At 39.1% G+C, this 19808-nt stretch overlaps 1 protein-coding gene across 1 annotated transcript in view; it reads right to left on the bottom strand.

The window, feature by feature from the left end:
* Window positions 1-19808, bottom strand: part of PTPRN2 (protein tyrosine phosphatase receptor type N2) — a 680315-nt gene that overhangs the window by 65964 nt on the left and 594543 nt on the right. Inside the window, 1 exon segment of the mRNA XM_072851628.1 lies at window positions 160-307. Coding sequence (XP_072707729.1) covers window positions 160-307 — 148 coding nt within the window.

Here is a 19808-nt window from a genome sequence, read left to right as displayed (position 1 = left end):
TGCACCCAACCCACAGTTGTAGCTACAGTTTTCTAGTACACGTGAGCTACTCTGTATTCTGTTTGCCTGTCATCTCTAGCTTTCAAACCACTGTGCAAAGGATATTGAGAAAAGTATCAACGACTTAAAACGCAATCATCTAAATTAGAGTGTACATACATGGTACTACAGCCCGTGAGCGATTCTTCTGGACATTTTCCTCCTGCTGTGCAATGGTGGTGGCATTGGGTTCAGCCTGGTAAGCACACAGAGCTTCCCACTCTTTCTCCAGACGATTCTTGTTTTTCAGATGATCTTCCATGTAGGACTGCAATTAAAAGAATACGGTATTAAGCATTGACTTAGCTAGGCTCAGAGCTAAGCTAAAAGGATGTATCTCAGGATGGAAAGCACAGGAATCCTGAGCTTTGGGGACAAAACACACTCAGTCTTATGACTAATTCATTCACTTAAGAGAGTTAACTTCAAGCTTATTTGTGCTATACAAAATGAGAACGCTAACATGTACCAGTGCTAACAGAGAAGAAATGCTTGAAACCCCCAGCTACTGAGCTTCAGGAGAAAAATATTTCTGCTTCAGTACCTAGAAAATGTAAGCCCAAATGTCTCTTTCATCAGGCAATGAAAAAGAAACAAAAGTCCATTGATAAAAATTACTACAACAACAGCTCACGTCAAACCGAAGGCTTTTGAAAGTAAAGTTCAAGCACATATGCAACTCACAACGATACAGCTGTTGAGAATTAAAAAATTGCCAGGCTGAAGTGTCACGACTCAAGTACCAGGTCATTAGGAACTCATCCTGCACATGGACTGGCACAGAGAGGGCCTTGAACTGAGAAGGTGCTGTTAAATTAATATTAATATAGGTTGTTAAAGATTGTACCTGGCATTCAGTAAAGTCAACAGTGTTAGGAGAAGCCTCACCAAAGAAAAATTAACTGGCTGTGGCAGGAATGATGGCCCATCACAGTATACTGGTGCAGGTCTTAAGTTTTTACAGATCTCCCAAGGCTAGAGATTCAGTATGGCAGCTCCAAAGGTTTGCCAAAAGCGAACTAAAACCCTATTCCTTCACCCCATGGACCTGAAAATCAATGCAGTAGGTGAAGGGAAGAGAGCAGACAGGAGGAAGGGTGGGGAAAGCCAGAAATCATCCCCTCCCTTTAACATGAAAAGTAAGAAAGTGATCACCTGGTACTGTAAGCCTACTTATACAGCCAAATTACCTGTCAGAGCCTGTCATCTTCTCCTACAGTAAGCAGCAGAATAATCACATTACACCCAGTTCGTACTTGTAAATTAAACTCCATATTACCTTTACAAGGTAGGTTGAAGTTAACATCCTTAAACAGATTAAAGAAGGGACAGACTGTTCAGGGGACAGGCACAGGGTCTGGACAGGGGTTGGGAGCAGAGCTGTGGGTGCCTCTGGCCCAAACAGCAGTCAAAGCGGTTCCCACTGGAGCACTCACTAATACAGCCCAATCTGTAGCAACACTCGTCTAGAAAAAGCTCCTGGAAAGGATTCACTGAAAAGTATAAAAAGCAGTTTAATTGCTTACAAAACCTTTTCCTTAGACAATCTCCGTTATGTTGAATAGCTCTTCCCAAACATGCTTTAAAGAAGAAAGGCTCGCATGCCCTCTCAGCAGGTTTAACAGAAGGTGCAAAAAGCTTGCAGCTTGTCTTCCACCAAATGGGAACGCTGCTAAAGCTGTCGCTCCACCGTGCTGCCCACCCCACCAGCGAGGCAGGAGACTGCTCTCTCTTGCAGCTTGAATGGTTTTTCGGTTACAAAAGAGCCCCTGACACTCAGCTTTGTTTTGTGCAGGGTTTGTGGGGTGTGGGTGTCTCTAGATGAGATTTGTAAATCAAACCTGTTACTGAAAAGCAATTCAAGAAGCGATGCTTCCAGAAAGAATATCTTTAAGGACGCAGAAATATATCGTGTTAGAAGAAAGGTTTCTAAAGGAGGTAAAAAATAGTGGTGGCCTAGATACAATCAAAACACCTACTGTGTGATTGCTTCTTTTCTATAATGAAGGAAAAAGCATCGCAGTGGACAGAGCCGCGACCTGACGGATGGGGAGCTGGGAGAGCTGCGTGGCCCCGTCGTGTGCTAGGGGAGCGCGTCAGCTAACGTGTTCCCAGCCTTAACCTGCAAGTTAATGAGAGAAAACCATCCTCTGATAGCTTGCTTGTCCTTGCCGAAAGGCTGTTGTTACTGGGGAAAGGAGGGAGGCTAAAGATCCCGTTCTCGTCTCCTAGTAAATCTGTGCCTGGACATGTATACTGAACATTAAAAAAGAGATAATCCCTCCTGAGCAGAGAATAGTTGGTATATAAGAATTTTTATGAGGCAAAGGGAAAAAACAGCAAAACCTTACAATAACACTGAGCCAAGACTCCTGGCTTCAGAGAAGCTGTTTAGCATGCAGCAGGCAGAGATCAGGCAGTCAAGGACCAGCCCATAGCATCTTCCCATTTTAAACCGCAGTTTTATAATCTGATTCATTTTGACATGCCCGTCACCAATGTCCCATAGATTTCAGGGACATTTTATGCAGATATACAGATCTGCCAACACTGAATCTCTCCAAAATACTGTGAGATCCACAAAGCTGTAGGAAAAGGGCTGTGAACATTTAATTCCTAAGGCAAGGCTGTATGTAGCAAGGAGTTTCCCATTGGCTCCAACTTGCCTATTTGATGATTTCAAGGATTATATTTTAAAAATAAATTTTATTTTCTTTTTAAATGGTCAAATGTGACACAGCTAAGGTAATTGGATTGCTTTTAGTGCACATGAATTTTTAAATAACTCATTCTCTTTAAAAAGGAATACTCTTTTTACTTTTACCTTCCTTTGTCAGGGAATCCTGACTGTAAAGACAAATGAATGTTCAAATGAAAACAAACTGAAATCTTTACTTTAACCGGACAACCACTTTTCGTGTAGTCTCAACACCTAGAACACACAGATCAGATTCACAGGGCACTTCCTGACAGATCGTGAAAAGGTGTTTGACTATTTGAACAGACCCATGGAAGGCTCTGTGCAATATAAACATCTGCTTTATGCACGTTTAATAAAGCTACCAAGAAAGAAGCTTGCTTTAAAACATTCAGAAGTCAGACAATTCCCTCAGAGTTAAGTAATCTTTCATTTACAGTCCTTCAGAGCCCCTACACTCATCCCCATTTTGCTAAACAGAAGCTTAGTGATTCTGAAACACTCTCTTGGGAGCTGCTGGATGTACATTAAATTGAGTGGAACTTCTGATATTTTAGCGATTGTATGTCTACTCAAATCCACCTCTTAATTAGGATGTTTTCATAAGACATTCTGCAGCGTTTGCCTGGTACAAAAGAAATTCATTACCAACATGTCAAACATGCACGTGATTGTCCTTGTCCCAGAGCAGCAGGTAAAATAAATAGAGGTTGTCGCCATTGTTACGCTACTGTAATGCTCCTCAAAGCCTGCTGAAAAAGGCAGAGGTCTAGTCTCACCAATATGTCCACATCAAGACAAGTCCTGTAACCCCAAGTATACGCTATTATTTAAACAAACACTGTCTGCTTGGCCAGATCTCCTGATGTACCTTAAATTTCATTAAGGCTTAATTTTCCTTCCACAGGGCCTCACCTGCAAGAACAATCAATAGCCTAGTTCATACTTTCTCTTGTATGCACAGATGAGATACTCTCGCTACCAAACATGTTATGGGGATAAGGAGGGTGCATCGATGTTATGTGGAGAGGGCGGATGTGTTGTAACTTCTATTATTATTGTGTGAGACATGCCAGTCGTAAGGCAAGAGATGAGCTTTCAGCCAGAAGATGAAAAACTGTCCCAGGGACAATGAATCTCTGGCCAAGAGAACCAGTGCCAGTGGCAAATATTAAGACAGATTCAGTGTGCCTGAACACAGGCACAAAGACAGAGCACAGCAGCCTGGCTTGCCTTTGGTAAAGCTCCATGAGCGCTCGGTTGATGTTCTAATATGGTGTCAAACCACTTTGGTTTTTTTTGCTTTTTTCTTTACTCAAGGAGAGGCATCCAGTGCATGCTCTGTGACTAAATGAAGGTTAACAAATATAACAATTACATTCTAATTGTCTGGTCAATCTCCAAATACCTTCTTCAGAGATACTATGGTTTGCATCTGTCAAGATATTTGTTTTAAAAACACCTATTTTATTAGCTGATGCTCAGCTATTACAAAAAGCAATTATTTTTGACAACGTACTTCCAAAATGGTACTTGATTAGACATTCTTTTCACGACCGAGGATGTCTCTTTCAATGAAAAATGGGCAACTGTTAAATTGACAGACCTCGACAGGTCTAATCGAATCTCAAATGTCAGCTGCAGAAGTGGATGGGACATTATCTTAATCCTCGTGAACGGTGACCACTCAAATCCACACCTTTCATCAGCAGTGTGAGAGCCACTGCTTTCAAACTGCTGCCGCTTCTTCCAGGTGCAGAGGGCCAGGCAGTGCCGTGGTGCTTCACTGGGTTCCTCAGAGGAATTTGGAGAGGAGAGAATTGGCCTTAGCTATTATATAGCAAATTGTGCACTAAACGACCATACTCGAAAGAATTTGTTTTGTTATTCCCTCCAATTGACTGAAGTAAAGGCTTTTTTTGCCTGAGTTCCTTGCTAACTTGTAGGCTACATTGTTCTGGCACAGGACACCCCAGCATTTTTGCTATTCTGCTTAAACTTCTTTGTCTTCTACAGTACATATTGCATTGACTATATGTAAGAGGAAAACTTTTCTGCATAAATCCAATTTACTTTCAACACAGCACAAGATTTTCTCCTTCCTTTTTCTGGCTTAATACCTTATCATTAGTGGCTTCACAGTAAATTTCTCTGTTCCCACTCATATTACTTGAAGTGCTATAGAAGTTAGAGACAGAAATAGCCTATCTGATTACACATTTCCAGGCCTTCAAATAATGCCTTGTGTCTTGTACTTCACTAAGAAACTTTGCTAACATTTAGGTGCCCTGTATCTGAAACAGAAGCCTAAAACACAGCTCATGACTATTGCTTGGGACACGAACTGTTCTGAACTATACATTGTATTTCTGGAAATACTCAAATATTTTCAGTAAGGAATAGTAGTACTCATTTGAGATGGCTTTTTCATAGGGATGCCGATAGTATTGCTTTTCTGTTGCAAACTTAATTTGCTACCCATTGTCACCAATCCATTTATTTCAACCTTACTCTGCTTACACAGAATATTGCTGTCCTGAATAATTTCTGCTTGTATATATTTCAGTGTCTTCACAGATCATGAATTAATGGATCTATGCAAACTATAGACATCTCTTCTTGCAACTCTTTTCTTCAAAGATAATTTAACTTTATTTGTTGTATGTGTTTTCAGGTATAAGGTTTTCAGACTTTTGAATTACTCCTCTGTCATCACTTCTGTGCAGAACTTTACACTGTGATACCACTTGCAAAAGTCATTAAGTCACTTCCATCCACTTCCAGATCATTATTTAAAAAGTTAAATATAACTGGATCTAACAGCAGTTCCTGTACTCTGCCAGCCACTCCCATACATAGCTTTTGATCATTACTTTCTGTATATCATCCTTTAGCCACATTTCAATCCACATAATTGTCTTCTAAAAAATTGACATTAATTTTTCAATTAACTATTCATGAGACAGTTTCAAGGCTTTATTAAAATCTGGATATTTTACATCTGTTGTTTTCATTTCTTCTACTGGTTTTGTAGTTTTAGTTAAATAAAAAGCAATCAAGTTTGTCCAGGCAAGATTTATTCTTTATAAAATTATGCACATTCTTACTCATTGTGCAGCTACCCAATGGAAAGGATGGAGGAGATTAGCAAACGCACAAAGGAAAGACACCAGCCTTCCCCATCCTCTTAAATGAGACCCTCACACTTATCTCCCTTTTATGCCCTTGAAAAATCTCTCACTAGATAATCAGCAATTTCTTTTTAAATATATGGTCCATTATTTTCTAGGGCTGGAGTCTGGACTCAGGGAATAGCAATAGAAAGGTTCATTTCTCTTCTCCTCTTTCCTTCTCTCCACTCCTCTTTTATGAAATTATGATTACTTTATTCTTCTATTTTGGTGCACCCACACTTGTCCAGATCTGCTCAAATAAAGCTCCCTGAGATAAGTGTCACTATGAGAATCCTGAGCCATATTCAGACCATGCGGAGCACCACAATATTTCTTCACATTTTCTAAGCATTTCTCACATCACCTAACACAGGTTCATAGTAGTGCTGAAGTTACTTTGGGCTCTTCCTTGTTTACAGAAGGTCGGTCTTTCTCTCTGAGCTTCTGTGGTGGTCTTGCAGAGACCGAAGGCTGGGAGGTCACCACACGTTTCCATGAAGAATGCTCTCAGTGGTGCCCCATGTAGAAGAAGAAAACACAGGAGCAGAGCCAAACTATGCCCATACCTTTCCTACCTTTCTTCCTTAACAAAGCAGACCTTCAATAAGGAGAGGATGCACTATCTCAACCAATTTAAGTCTTTCAATCAACTAACACAGTAAGAAAATCACAGTTTTCTCTAATAGCTATAGTTCTGCTAAAGCACCACAGATGTTTCTGATCCAACCAACTCGCAATAATGCAGAGCCTATAGCTGTTACTGAGACCAGCTCCACCTCTGAAATGTCACTCCATAACTGCTGTTAAAACCACTAGCTTTAGCCCTAACATGGCAAATCAAGTTTTCAATGTTAACTGTAGAGAAGTGTGACTTTATTGGGCTAGTTACATTTTTATATATATATATATATATATATATATATATATTCTTATATATATATTCTTATATATATATATATAAAAGATTCTGTTGTGGCAACTTATTGTCAGTATCTCACAGAACTTGTATCTGGAAGAAATCCTAGTAAATTAACATCTGGCTATAAAGTCTCACATATTCTCAATCCTGGGGAGCGTTCTGCATCCGCTGCTGTCAATGGCAACACTCCTGACTTCACTGGAGCCAGGATTTCATCATCTGATTAGTCAGTCGTTTTAGGCTGAAGGCTCCTTTCTCTTTTCTAACTTGTCTTGTGCCATCCCAGATCTCCTGATCTTATCAGCGAGAACTGTATAAGGTAATCACAAATGAAAAAATCTAGGAAATAAAACCCTGGGAATTTGTATTTTGTCTTTATAAAACACACTGAGAAATTACTTTTTCCTCCTCAGTGTTTGCAGCCATGTTACTACCATAATGTGTTTTGATCTAATTTTTCTCGTATTTCTCAGTACTTGACTACACCAGTGAAAAGAGTAGTTTTGAAGCATTTTCAATCCAGTATTTTAAACTACTATGAAGCTTTAATAGTAATTTGGCATTAAATACTACTAATATCATACATAATATGGTAGGTGATGAAGGAAAACTAAAAAAAAAACCAGAGGGAGGCAATTCTCTGACAAAGCAACCATTCAGCCTGGTTGAGAATAATATATTTATATTGTTTCAAAGAGGTTGTATTATTCGGAAATAAATTAACCTCCATGGTGATGTCAGCCAACAATAAAAAAGGACATTCCATAGTTTCAATTTTATATTTTTAGATGTAAAGATTATCGTAAACAACTAAGCATGTACACAGAGAGCACAGTCATGCTTTAAGCATGCCATCTAAAATAATTTTAAATGATTGTCCTTGAATTTCTAGAGAAGTATCAGCTTTGCATGAGCAGTTTATGACATTATCTATCAAACTAGACTATCGTGCAACTTTTGCAAGAATGACTGTAATTCACAAGTACATTAAATGGCAACCTATGTTCTGTTTACCTAAATTAATATACCCTTGATGTGGTGTATATCACTGCCTCCCCCTCTCTTAATGCTCTGATAATAGAGTTTTGTAACTTGTAAAAGGATTACTTCAATCCAATCAGCAGGTGCTGGGATCAGTGTGTGTCAGACAAATACTCGCTAATCCCTTTTCTTACAGCTCCCAGCTGCCAAAGGTGCTCAATGAAATCCCAGGGAAATGGCTGGGTACAACCTGGTGTGGACTGACGTAGGTTTTCAGCTCTGGAGGAAATCTTGGAAAATACATGTGATGCTAAACATTGCTTGAATCAGGAATGATGGAGGCAGGTATGCTTTTGAAAGGAAACATAGCTAAGAAATCAAACATTTTAAAAAAAGAGGATGTTTAATTATGAAATATTTACTCTACCTGGCTCTCTAAATATAGCAGAAGATAAAGAAATTCACTCTACAAAGAATCCTTCTTGAGGATTATCAGCTACTTAATGGTGTCTTCTAGGTCTTAAAATACAACCACCCCCATCTCCTCCTCCTTACCCCCTTTCTTGAAATCTAAATTATGCCTATGAAGCTTCACACCTGCAATTAATTTGCTTTAAATAAACCTCAACAGAAAGGAGAATATGATTACCATAAAAGGAATATAATTTGCTCCCTTACAATCTCTGTATTTCTATGGCTCCTTCTGTCCAACTGTCTGAAAGTACCCACATTACTTCTGCAGGGGAGGCAACTATCATTGCCGTTTCACAGATGGGAAATGAAAGGGCAGAAACACTGAAGTAAATTTCCCAGGGTCACAGAACATGCTCCTAAACCTCTTATTTTGCAGGGAAAATCAGAAATCAGTCATCTTGACCACTGTTCTTTCCTTTTCCCATGATCATGTTTATAGACAGGGCTAAAGGTTGTGCAACCTTCAGGGATCCATATCTGATAACATTTTTGTAATTAGAGCATACTAAATGTTCTGATTCTAACGGAATTAAAACAGATTTTGGTTTGGGGGTTTTGTTTAGAAGTACAGTGTTTAAGCGGTTGATGAGTAGAGGAATTTAATTTATGCACGTTAGATTCTGTTTATACAAGACACACCAAATTAAATAATAAAGATTTAAAAGATGAATTAGCCAAAATCAGTTTCCAGGCTTTCTGTGCTTCTTACGGTAGATTTCACAATAAAAATCTTAAATAATAGATAGCCTTTAAATAAAGGAAGAATGTTATTTCAAAAAATGGGGGGCTAGACCTCTTAGCCAAATACTATTTCACAGCATGAGATATGTTGTGACATTTCTTAAAAACAAAAATAAATCCAAAACAAAAAAACCCAAACTTCTCCATTAAAGACAACTCTGCAGTATAGGAACTGACGCCAAGGTTAGTGTCAGTTGAATTCGTCAACTGAGACACTCTGGGAAGTGCTTCTGGTAGCTTTGTTAAAATGCAAAAGCACAAGCTACACAGCTGAATAAAAAAGTAGCAGAAAACTGCAAAAAACCCCCCAAATCAAGTCCTTCAACTCTTTGTGATAAATATTGACACCCAATTCCATTCTCACAGGAAATTGCTATTTTCTTCTTACACATTAAACCTATTTTTCAGCTGATCCCTTCTTCTCACTTTATTTTTTTTACTAATGGTTTGAACATCATACCACAATCCAAGACATATTTGTGATTCATTTATATGCCTGCTAATGATGTTGTATGCCTGAAATGAAAACTTTAAAAATATATTACTACACACTAATTACCTAGCTGAAAACACAAAACCAAATTCCCTGCCTTCTTCCTCTCCAAGCCCCGCTAACTCAATTAAGCATCTAAATTTGGGCTCCCGGTTGGGTACTGTATTTGCAAATTTAGATTTTAATGAATTAAAGTCTGTGTTTCTTTTCAGAGCACTTGTACAGTCATCTTCATTTACTATATATAAAAATCACCAAGAGATAAATATAGAATTCTGAAAACATCATACTTAAAAATAATCTTCTCTTCAAGCGTGGTCAAGTTCTTCAGAGATAATGAGACTAGGAAAACCCAGGCAACCATGACCAAGTACATCAAAGCGATACAGCACATGATGTGATTTATAGATAGTCTGGCAAATTATGCCTCTGCTAGACAGTGGCCATCTTGAGGGTAGAAAGGAAAACATTATTTCTACAGACATACCATCCCCGCTAGAGCAAAGGGATAAGCAGTAATACTCTTACTACTCTTCTTAAATACGTGAATAAAAGTGAAAAGGTGCTTCTCCAGGAGCAGATCAGCTTTTTTTTTTTTTTTGGGAGGGGGGGGGAAGGTATCAAAATTGATCGTGAGAATCTGTACACAAACACACACAGGTTTGTGTGAAAATTGAGAATATGCAATACGAAATCCAAGAAGTCTTGCAATCCATGCTATACCCACAGCCTAGCGGCAGAATATGCATAAGCACAAGTGAACATACAGTCACCTGTGAGAAAAAGCAGGGAAAGCACAGACTGGATAATCAGCCTTTTCCTTACAAAACTCCCATAACGGCCAGAGACAGGAACCTTCAAACTCCATAAACATCTTTGATGGTCAAATCCTAACCCTCAAGACCATTTTGGAACCACATCCCAGACCTAGGATGCAGAGAAGTAACCCAATTAGAGTAACTGCCAGTGAGGACAGTAAGCAGTGAAGAAACTCTTTTTCCACAGAATTCCTTTCAGAACTTAATGGAGATGACTGTGGGAAAAGACATGCCTGACTTCTGCTCTATCCCTTCCATGTCACACTCACAGCCACAGCCAAACCACAGCAGCAGCAGACTGAGCGATGCTGGCCATGAGAAAGATGCAGCTGGCATCTACCCAGCCCCCAAAGCTAGAGGAAGTGTCTCATCTTTTAGGTAACCTTTTATCTATGCTTCATGGGATTTTCAGCTGAGGTTGGCCTAGCTCAGTGATTCTCAAATTCTCAAATATTTTTCTCATGAAAGCATTCAAAAGGAGTTGTGAAGTAATGGTAGAAAAGCTTTAGAAGTGCGTAAACTGAAGACATCCTACCTACTCCTGGGACTCTTGGGTTTCCATGGAAGCCAGTAAGGGATAACGCTTTAAAGAAGTTTGAGGAACGCTGGTCTAATCCACAGATGAGAATATTTGAAGTGACAGAGGGCAAAATAAGAACAAGGGAAAGACAACGGGAAAGAGGACAGAAAAAGAAGCCAAGAACAGACTGCAGAGGTCAACAAAGAAGTGAAATGATGGAAGAAGACACTGTACTGCGAAGAAAGAAAATCAGAAAAACAAAAACCAGAACACAGCAAATGAAGAAAATGCTATGGAAATAAGTGAATTTGGGTCATAACTGGTAACTGTTAACATTTCCTCATGTGCTGTTTCTTTTCCTTGGAACACTTCCCTTCACATGCTGAACCAAGGAGAAAACACTGAGAGTGACAGTAGTAGTTTTGAGTAGACAGTGAAAGTACTGCTTACTGCTAAACAGAAGGAAAAGCAAAATAAAGGACCTAAAATTCAGTGCATGTGTGCATGTGCATGTGTGCAATGGCTAAGGATCTAGCAGACTGGGAATATATTCTTGACAAAAACTGTTATCAATTCAGAAGAGACTCAGAAAATGAGTAGATGGCATCCTTTCCATCATAGAGGTAACTAACTATAGATTGCACATCCTCAGTTTGGTTTTCACAAGCTTTTCCAATGTGTATTTAATATCTTTCAGCCAGCTCTCCCAATATGGAATAGTTTGCTCTTAGATAATGAGGCCAAAACTAAACTCGCAGAATCAAATCTGACAGACCCAGGTGCAGAACTCCTTTATACTTTCATGTCATACTTTCACATCTTAAAAAAGACTAATGAGGGACAAAAAAGGGCAAAAATATTACCCTTCGATACGATCCTTTTTCTATTAAAGCCAGTATGATTAGTTGTGAGAGCAGAGCACTGGGACACCAGAGAATGGGGGTCTACTCCTGGCTCTGCTTCTGACCTTAAGGTTAGTCTTGGTCAAGACAGCTCCTTGTCTGTGCCTAAGCTTCCTGGACCAAAAAGACAGGATAATGACATTGACCTTTAAAAAGAGCTTTGAACCTACTGATCAAAAGTGCTATGTAAGAGTTGGCTTATTATTATTTTGGTTACTGAAGTGAGTTGAAAGGCTCCCAGTGACTTTAATCAAAATTTCTTATATCAGGCCCCAGAATCCTACCTGAAGGACAAAGTTTCTCAAAATTCAGTTGTGAGGATACACATATGGTAAGTCAAAGGTTGGTGCATACCCTCAGATACTGCAGTTTTCTTGATTCCACCAGAACTTTAAATGACACAAAAGTCATTTCTGGACTTCCAGAAGAAATAACGTATTAGGCACCATTAGTATATTCACTACATTAATAGCAATTAGACACTATTATAATGCTTTTAGTCAAACTGGTCTAATGCAAACAAAGACACTAATAGGTGAAAGGAGGCAATGAGGAAAGAAGAAAGCGCTTTTCTCAGGCAGGTATCACACATGCCCACCTGAGCAGCAGCAGGGCATCCCCCCACGATGAGCCACCACTGCCCTGGGGATTTTATGTTGCTGCTTCTGTGTGGTTGCTGTGGTTAATCAAACCAACTGTTCTGGGTGCCTTCCTACTAAAGCAGTAGGTAAATATCTGCATCAGAAATACTCCTGCAGTTAGAAAAGCTTTGGTTTTGAATTCTGCATTAGCTTCTCTGTTGACAAATTCAACCTCTTAACTACACCAGCCTACCACACTGGCATGGTGACTGTCTTACGGTTGTGGTCTACATGGTTTATTATGATTCTTACAGAGTAAGAAGAACCCTTGATGTCTTTGACTTAACACTTAATTATAATATATACAAAACATGCTTTTATAATGAAACTGCTGCTTCAGGTATTGTTACTGCATGCTATTTAACAACTGCTATGTTTAAGCTAAAAACCCTTTAATTTTGTCTGACGAATGAAGCCAACGTACAGTCTACGGCGCTTTCTGCTACAATACCACTCTGTCTGCAAGACTGTCGCAAAGGAACATTTGTAGGACTATCAATACAAAGATTAGTTCTGTAACCGGTAATTTTCTGAGTGAACCCAATGAAGTTCCCACAGAGGTAAAGCTCAGAGTAATCTCATGGTAGAGCAGGTACATGGGGGTCTGTTGTGTTGATGGTATCTTTACACAAAGTCCATCTACTCATGCAAATGATGTCTTAATCAAAGCATTTAAATGATCTCTATCTGTTCTGCTGGTAAGATTTGTCACTGGCAAAGACATGTGACATCTCTTACATTAGCTTTTTCTATAATGGGACACAAGCAAATTAATAGTGTCCTTTAACATACATCTCCTCCAGTACTTATGTGGCTGAGACCACTGCAAATTACATTTTGTAAATTACGACTGCTTTGCTTTTCACCATTTATGTCACTATATATTCGCAGTTTCCTCATCCTGAGGAGCGAAAACAGCCTTGTCAGCTTCATTTGTACACTCCTGTAAGAGATGAAAATTGCAAATGTTGCAAGGAAAAGTTTTAAAATTTAAAATGCCAAGTAGTTTTTCATTAACACTTAAAAGACGTGTATATTATATCTCTGCTCACAAATATTTATCTATACTTATATGAGGATACCGTTGCTGTACATGGAATTTGTACACAAGCATACGTGTGGGTGTAAAGCACCCACCACTGAATACTCACCTTAAGGTACATCACTCTAATAAAAATACATGAAAACTGAAAATATACCACCATTCAAAGGAGTAAGAAGGCCTACCTAAACATGAAGTAACATTGTTACCAAACACAATCATAGGCTTTTTCTGTGTCATAAAAATATCACCAAGATCTAGGGCCCGATTCTGACAGGGCTCCCACCAGCTAATCAGTCATGTGCAGATACAGCCTTGGGTGTAATTTCAGTTCTCAGGTTTTTCTGCTGTAGCTTTTTTCTGTTGTTATCTCAGTAGACATCTTCACTTTGGTAAGATGGATATTGAACTACCATCCTGCTACACATTCCAGGAATATGCACACAGCAAGCAGCTCGGCATCAGCTCACACATGAACAGCCTTAGCTCCCATAAAATATTCATTCATTTAAAAAATATTTGCACCCTGCTGTCAAACTTAGACAAATTCATACTGAGCTTCAGAAAATAGCTGTTTTAATGGTAAATGATGTTCCAGAAACCTCTTTCAGGCTAAACACTCTCGTCAAAATTATTTTAATAAGAAAGATTAACAATTTCAACATTAGCTGCTAATCCCCTTTCATTTGAAACTGTGCTGATAAAATTCTTTGCTTGTCATTCAAATAGTAAGTAATAATTATAGATTTGGGGCCTCCATCTCTTGCTTCATTAATAGTAAATTGCATGGAAGTCTGAAGCATAAAGTCAGCTTTGATACATCTCAAAATGCAATTTCCATAGCTTTCCTTAGCTATGTACAATTAATTACAGAGTTAATAAGGGGAATATGTTAATGAAAGGGAAATTATTCACTCAGACCACCTGGTCTTATCAAATTTCTTTAATATGTTTCCTTCTTTCTGTGAATTTGGATGACAGCAAGAACACAAATCATGGTGTGCATTGCTAGACCTTTAGTATTTTTATTTGCAACCAGCTAAAGTCCACTTAAATTAGATATGAAAAGAATGTAAGAACTATCCAGTACTAAATAACTCACTGTATTCGTTTTCTCAAGTTCAGTACCCTTTTAAAACAAAAATGCTTAAACAACTTTATAATTTCCAGACTCTGTTCAGTGCTCAGAGTATAAATATAACGTATCCAATAAGGAGACATTGTCATTGTTTGTTTATTTTCTTTAAAGAAATGAGTTGCATGTGCACATATTTAATAAAAGAAGTACAGAAACCTGCTTCAATTCACTACACTCTGACAGCTACTAGAGCTTAGCTGCTATGTGCAGTAGGGTTATTGGATGTTCATGGGAATATTTGAGATAGTACAAACAGCCCAGTCAGAAGGAGGCAAACCTTCACATAAGTCATCTTAAAAATAACACAGTTGTGATACATAGTCAGAGAAATATTTTTTAAAGACATGTCAAATCCAGAAACCAACCATCTTCAACAGACATGAATGGATTTACTACTAACCAGACTGAGGACAGAAACGTTTTAGGACCTGGATGCCAGCCCTCATAGTAATTCCAAAAAGAAAAAGGGCAGAGAATAATTCCCAGAGCAGTAACAGGTCATGCTTGAAGGAGGTGATGCTTGTGAGCAGTTTGTCACCCCTTCCTTCTATTCTTAGTACAATGCAATGGTACAGCAAGCAGCCAGAAGCAAGAGGCAACTCGCAATTTTCCCCAGCTATGAATAGGGTTTTCTTGGCCAGCTGGGCAACCTAAAGCAGCATTAGCACACAAGTTTAGGACAAGAGGATGAGGGAGACATGACAGCATTGAGGGAGAGCTACCAACTAGAAAAAATGAAAAGATATTACTCTCGTCTGAAACAAAAGAAGAGTTCTATAAAAGAGAGAAATTCATAGCAAAAGTACCTATTTTACAAAGGCATGCTGGGGGTGGTGGTAGTTGGAATACTTGAGGGTAGTAGACTTTCACATTATCTGGTTTTGACCAAAAAGTAACAGTCCTCCTTTACAGAACAGCAATGTTCTATGTCACCCACAAGTGAACTTCAGAGATTATTTTAATGGTTATCTCCTTAGCCAAAAATGTTTCCACAGCCGCATCGTGGGTGCATCTGCAAAATTTGATCATCACAGGAGCATTTTGTCTGTGTCCTACACATTAAATTTTCCAAATACCACCTGAATTCTGATACCTTACTCATGAAACACTGCCAACTTAAGGCCTAATCCCAGAAGGAGTTGCAGAAAGCAAAGTATAAAGATTCTTATCTTCTTGTTTATTTTTTTAACTTTGTTGAATGAATGGAGGGATTAAGCTGCCTTCATTGCCAGTAGCGTCTTAACCAGAGCACTTCCAATAACTTCTGCTGGCGTAGCCCACATGAAGAGAAGGACCTCTCCGAAATACCACTAGAGTTCTCCTCGATATCTTAAACTGCAACTGGTACAACGGTGCAAAAACACAGTGCCAGTATGATGTCCCCTCTTTGTAAGTATCATGAAGCAAGTCCCAGTTTCATCCTAAACTGTTACGTGTTTTCAGAAGCTCTAAAGTTGTAGTCCCATTTACCACATGACATTTAATCTTAGTGGAGCACCGTGTCTTGCAACCTTTGTGAGCCATTTCTTTATCCCACAGCGACTGAAAACTCACCTCCTTCTCACGTCCAAACTCTGCCACCAGCTCAGAAATACTCTATAACACGTAATATCAACTCGGGCCTCCTGCCTGAGAAGTCTTCCTGAACCACCCTCTTTCTAGTATTCTTCTCCTTCTAAATAGGCATTTCCACCTGTTAGATCCAAAATTATGATTAACTGCTACATCTGCTACAATGAGTTATCAATGACTTAATGCATGATGTGAGCATGCACAATAGGACAGATACAGCAAAGAGCACTTCATTACTGAGGACGCATTTGGAGCTAAAAGACAAGACCAGTAGCCTCCTGGATGAGTGTCCATCTCTGGTTTCTGCCACTAATGAGACTCTCTGAAGCAGTTGAGGACCCAGTAACATCCCTTCTCTTCAATGTGAAGTATCAAAACCCAGATCTTTTTCGTTAAATGACCTCTAGCATCTCTTGCTACTTGCTACAACTGGTACTTATCTTGCCTTGACATTACCTGGATGTTCTCTAGAAATGGAAAAAAGCTGGGAGAAACAGAAAAAAAGTTCAGACAGCCACCAAGTTTTGTTTCAGCCGTGGTAATGATCCTTTCTTTTTACTCTGTGCACATAGTTGCATAAGCTGGTTTTGTGTCATATATTTCTCTCAATGTAACGCTTTTAAAATTAGTACTCTAGAATATTAATAGCAATGTTTTCTTCATCTTTCTACTAAAAGCCTTAGGGAATGATGTAAGGTGGCTAAAAGTGTTCAACCAAAGCAGCTTAAACAAAGCTGGAATAAACACCTCACAGTCAAGCGACAGGCCAAGATGTAGTCACAGAAATTTGGCGAGTTATTTCTAATCATGAATACATCTGGGGAAAACAACCGACAGGGAAGAATTTAGGAAAAAAAAAATAAATCTGAAATTAATTTCATACTGTGTTCAAGAGGAATGTTTTTCTTGATTTAATACTGACTCTGTAATTGTCGTTATTTCCTAAAGCCCATTCAACAAGATTAATATAGAAAAAGGGAGGCAACTGAACATGAAACAAATAAAAACGGAAGAATCAAAGGGTAACCTGTTCATGAATATTTTTTCTGAGTTTTATTGATGAAATCTATGTAGCACATACATCCATTTATTAGATTTATGGCTCTATTAGTAGAGCTGTTTTCATATGCAATGAGATTTTTTGCACTTTTCTTTGCAGCTTTTCTTTGTTCCTATATGTCAAGTCCTGGCTTTAAACAAACAGAGGCAAATGTTTCAAAATAACTTAAACATTTAGGGAGGGAAAAAAACCTAAAAGGAAGGGATAAATGCCATTTCATCAGCAGAAGATCTTTCAGGAGGCAACCAGCTCCACTTGTCCCTAAAAGCGTGACAACTCAGGGAGAGAGGGGTAAAGATTTTCCCATCCACAGTATTTATGTCTTTTTGAGATATTGGCTATCTTGTCACTGAGTAATGCGATACACAACAGCCTTTTCCCTTGTGACTCCTCTCGTCTGACTGTTCGTGATGAAACGGCCTTTAGGGCCAAAGCCCTTCTTGGGACTTACATTTCGTGATACTCCTACAACTCTTTATACCGGCACAGTTGAAAGGTAAGTTGGGATTTAGACCCACTTAGCACATGTGTAAGGAGTTATGCTTTTAGCTAAACTTTGCCGGTGACTTGTTTCCCTTCCCATGTGAGGGAGGATGTTTTCTTCGTTTTCTCAGTTGTATGCTTTTTTTAAAACAGAGTATTTCTATTCTTGAAATTCATAAAGCGCTACAGAGAAATTAATGGTGGTAGAAGGAAATGGTGGAAAAAGAAAAAAAATTTTAAACCGACTAAATAATCAAACACACTATAATTGTGGCAAAGACCTTGTTTTCCGTACCTGCAGTCCTCACCTTTGTCCCTGCTAGCATTAATCACTTCTGCGGCATGCGTCCCCGGGCAGTGCACTGCACTCACACACCGTGCATCACGCTCCTTCGCTCAGGAAATGTTTTGTGTGTATATGGATTAAGCTCAAGGTGGAAAGAACACCTGCATCTAGCACAGTGCTATCGGTCCTCACATGCTGAAGTTTCTCTATTTATTTAGAGAAGTGTGTTTAGATGCCTTTTGCTCATGCTTTTATTGCAGCTTTAGGAATAAAATCAAGGGATTTCAGCAAAACGTGGTGCAGGATTTAACAAATATTTTTTCTTGTTGGAAAGTGTCTTCTATCACACAATCCCCCACTCTTCCACATTCAATCTATAAAGAAAATCTATAGCAGCTACCCCATAGAGTTCGTTTCAAACAGAGTTTATTTTAAAAAATGAGAGTGAGGGAAAATTGCTTAGAAACCATCAAAAAGTTACTATGCAGAGACTACAGAATACCAACGTTATCAAAAAACCCAGGTTCAACCTTGGAAACTATTCCCTGCTTGTTACCTTTCTCAGTCCCACAGCAACCTTGCCACTGATTCAGCATCAACACTAAATTGGATGCAAACTTCAGTATCTTGGGTTTGACTGATTTCCCAGCAGCAGGTCTCCATCCCATGTGCCCCTAGTTCAGGCTGTGTCCCAGGAGGTGCTCACAGGGGCTCACTCTCTGCGACACAACCTGTCCCAGAACTTTCTTTTGACACAAAGTCCTCATATGAAGCCGTCCTTCACTTCTCTAAGGGGAAAGTCCTTTCGGTTTTGCAGGCGAATTGCCAAAGACAAAGGGATCAAGTGGACTTACACCTCCTACATGCGAGGCCCTAGATTTCAGTCTCTAGTTCATTTGCTCCCACTGCCTCGTTCAGCCCAGTTATGAAACTTTCTTCTCCTTCTGAAAAGTACAGTATGCACAAACTATCACAGACTATTATTATTTCCAATACATACAGCAGTTTCATACCCTCAGAGAGAAGAATCTTCAGACTTCCAGCTTAAACAAGTACTGAAGAGCACCTTTTGGAAATTCACACTTTCTGAAATTCTAATTTATGTATAATGCTCCAAATTTTGCACATCTGTCTTTACAAGGAAAAAAAACCCAAAACACAGAAAATCAGTTCTGCTTCTGCAAATTCCCTCTCATATATGGTATTCAGAGAACAACCTCAAAATGTTATCATCAAAAGCATACGCTCCCTTCTTGCAGTACTGTTCTTCATTTAAAAACTCATAAAAGATCATAATTATTTTAACCAAACAAGCGTGGCAATATACGAAGCAGATGTGGGATCCAATCTACCTAACTTACTTGCTAAACTTGTGCTCCAGCACGAACAAAAGAGACTCCTTCATCTAAGCTGCAAACGTCAATGGGATGGTGCAGGCACAACAGGAGGCCTCCCAAGAGAAATCCTCTCTCTGCCTAATTCTCTGGAGACCTTCACAGCCACCCACTCACTTTACCAACTAGACGGGAAGTTTATGGACTCAAGTCAACAACACCACTTCATCAAGTGCCTAAAATGTAGCTATGTTAGAAGCCCAAGTCAGGGAGACTAAATCTCTCCTGGACACCTTCAACCCCCCCCAGTTCTCTTGCTGGACTGAAAAGGGAAGCGTTGCACTTTATTAGGACTTCTCTTGGCACTTGAAATATAGATGTACATATGTGAATAAAGTGGATGGAAATCTGCTTTTGAGATCCTACTCTTTTCCTTGCTGTGACCTTCCAAAAAACAATTGTTTTCTTGCAAAACCAACGGTGACCGAAATGAG

The sequence above is a fragment of the Ciconia boyciana genome, chromosome 2, assembly GCF_034638445.1.
Source record: "Ciconia boyciana chromosome 2, ASM3463844v1, whole genome shotgun sequence".
Taxonomy (NCBI): Eukaryota; Metazoa; Chordata; class Aves; order Ciconiiformes; family Ciconiidae; genus Ciconia; species Ciconia boyciana.
This window is presented reverse-complemented; position numbering and strand designations above follow the sequence as displayed.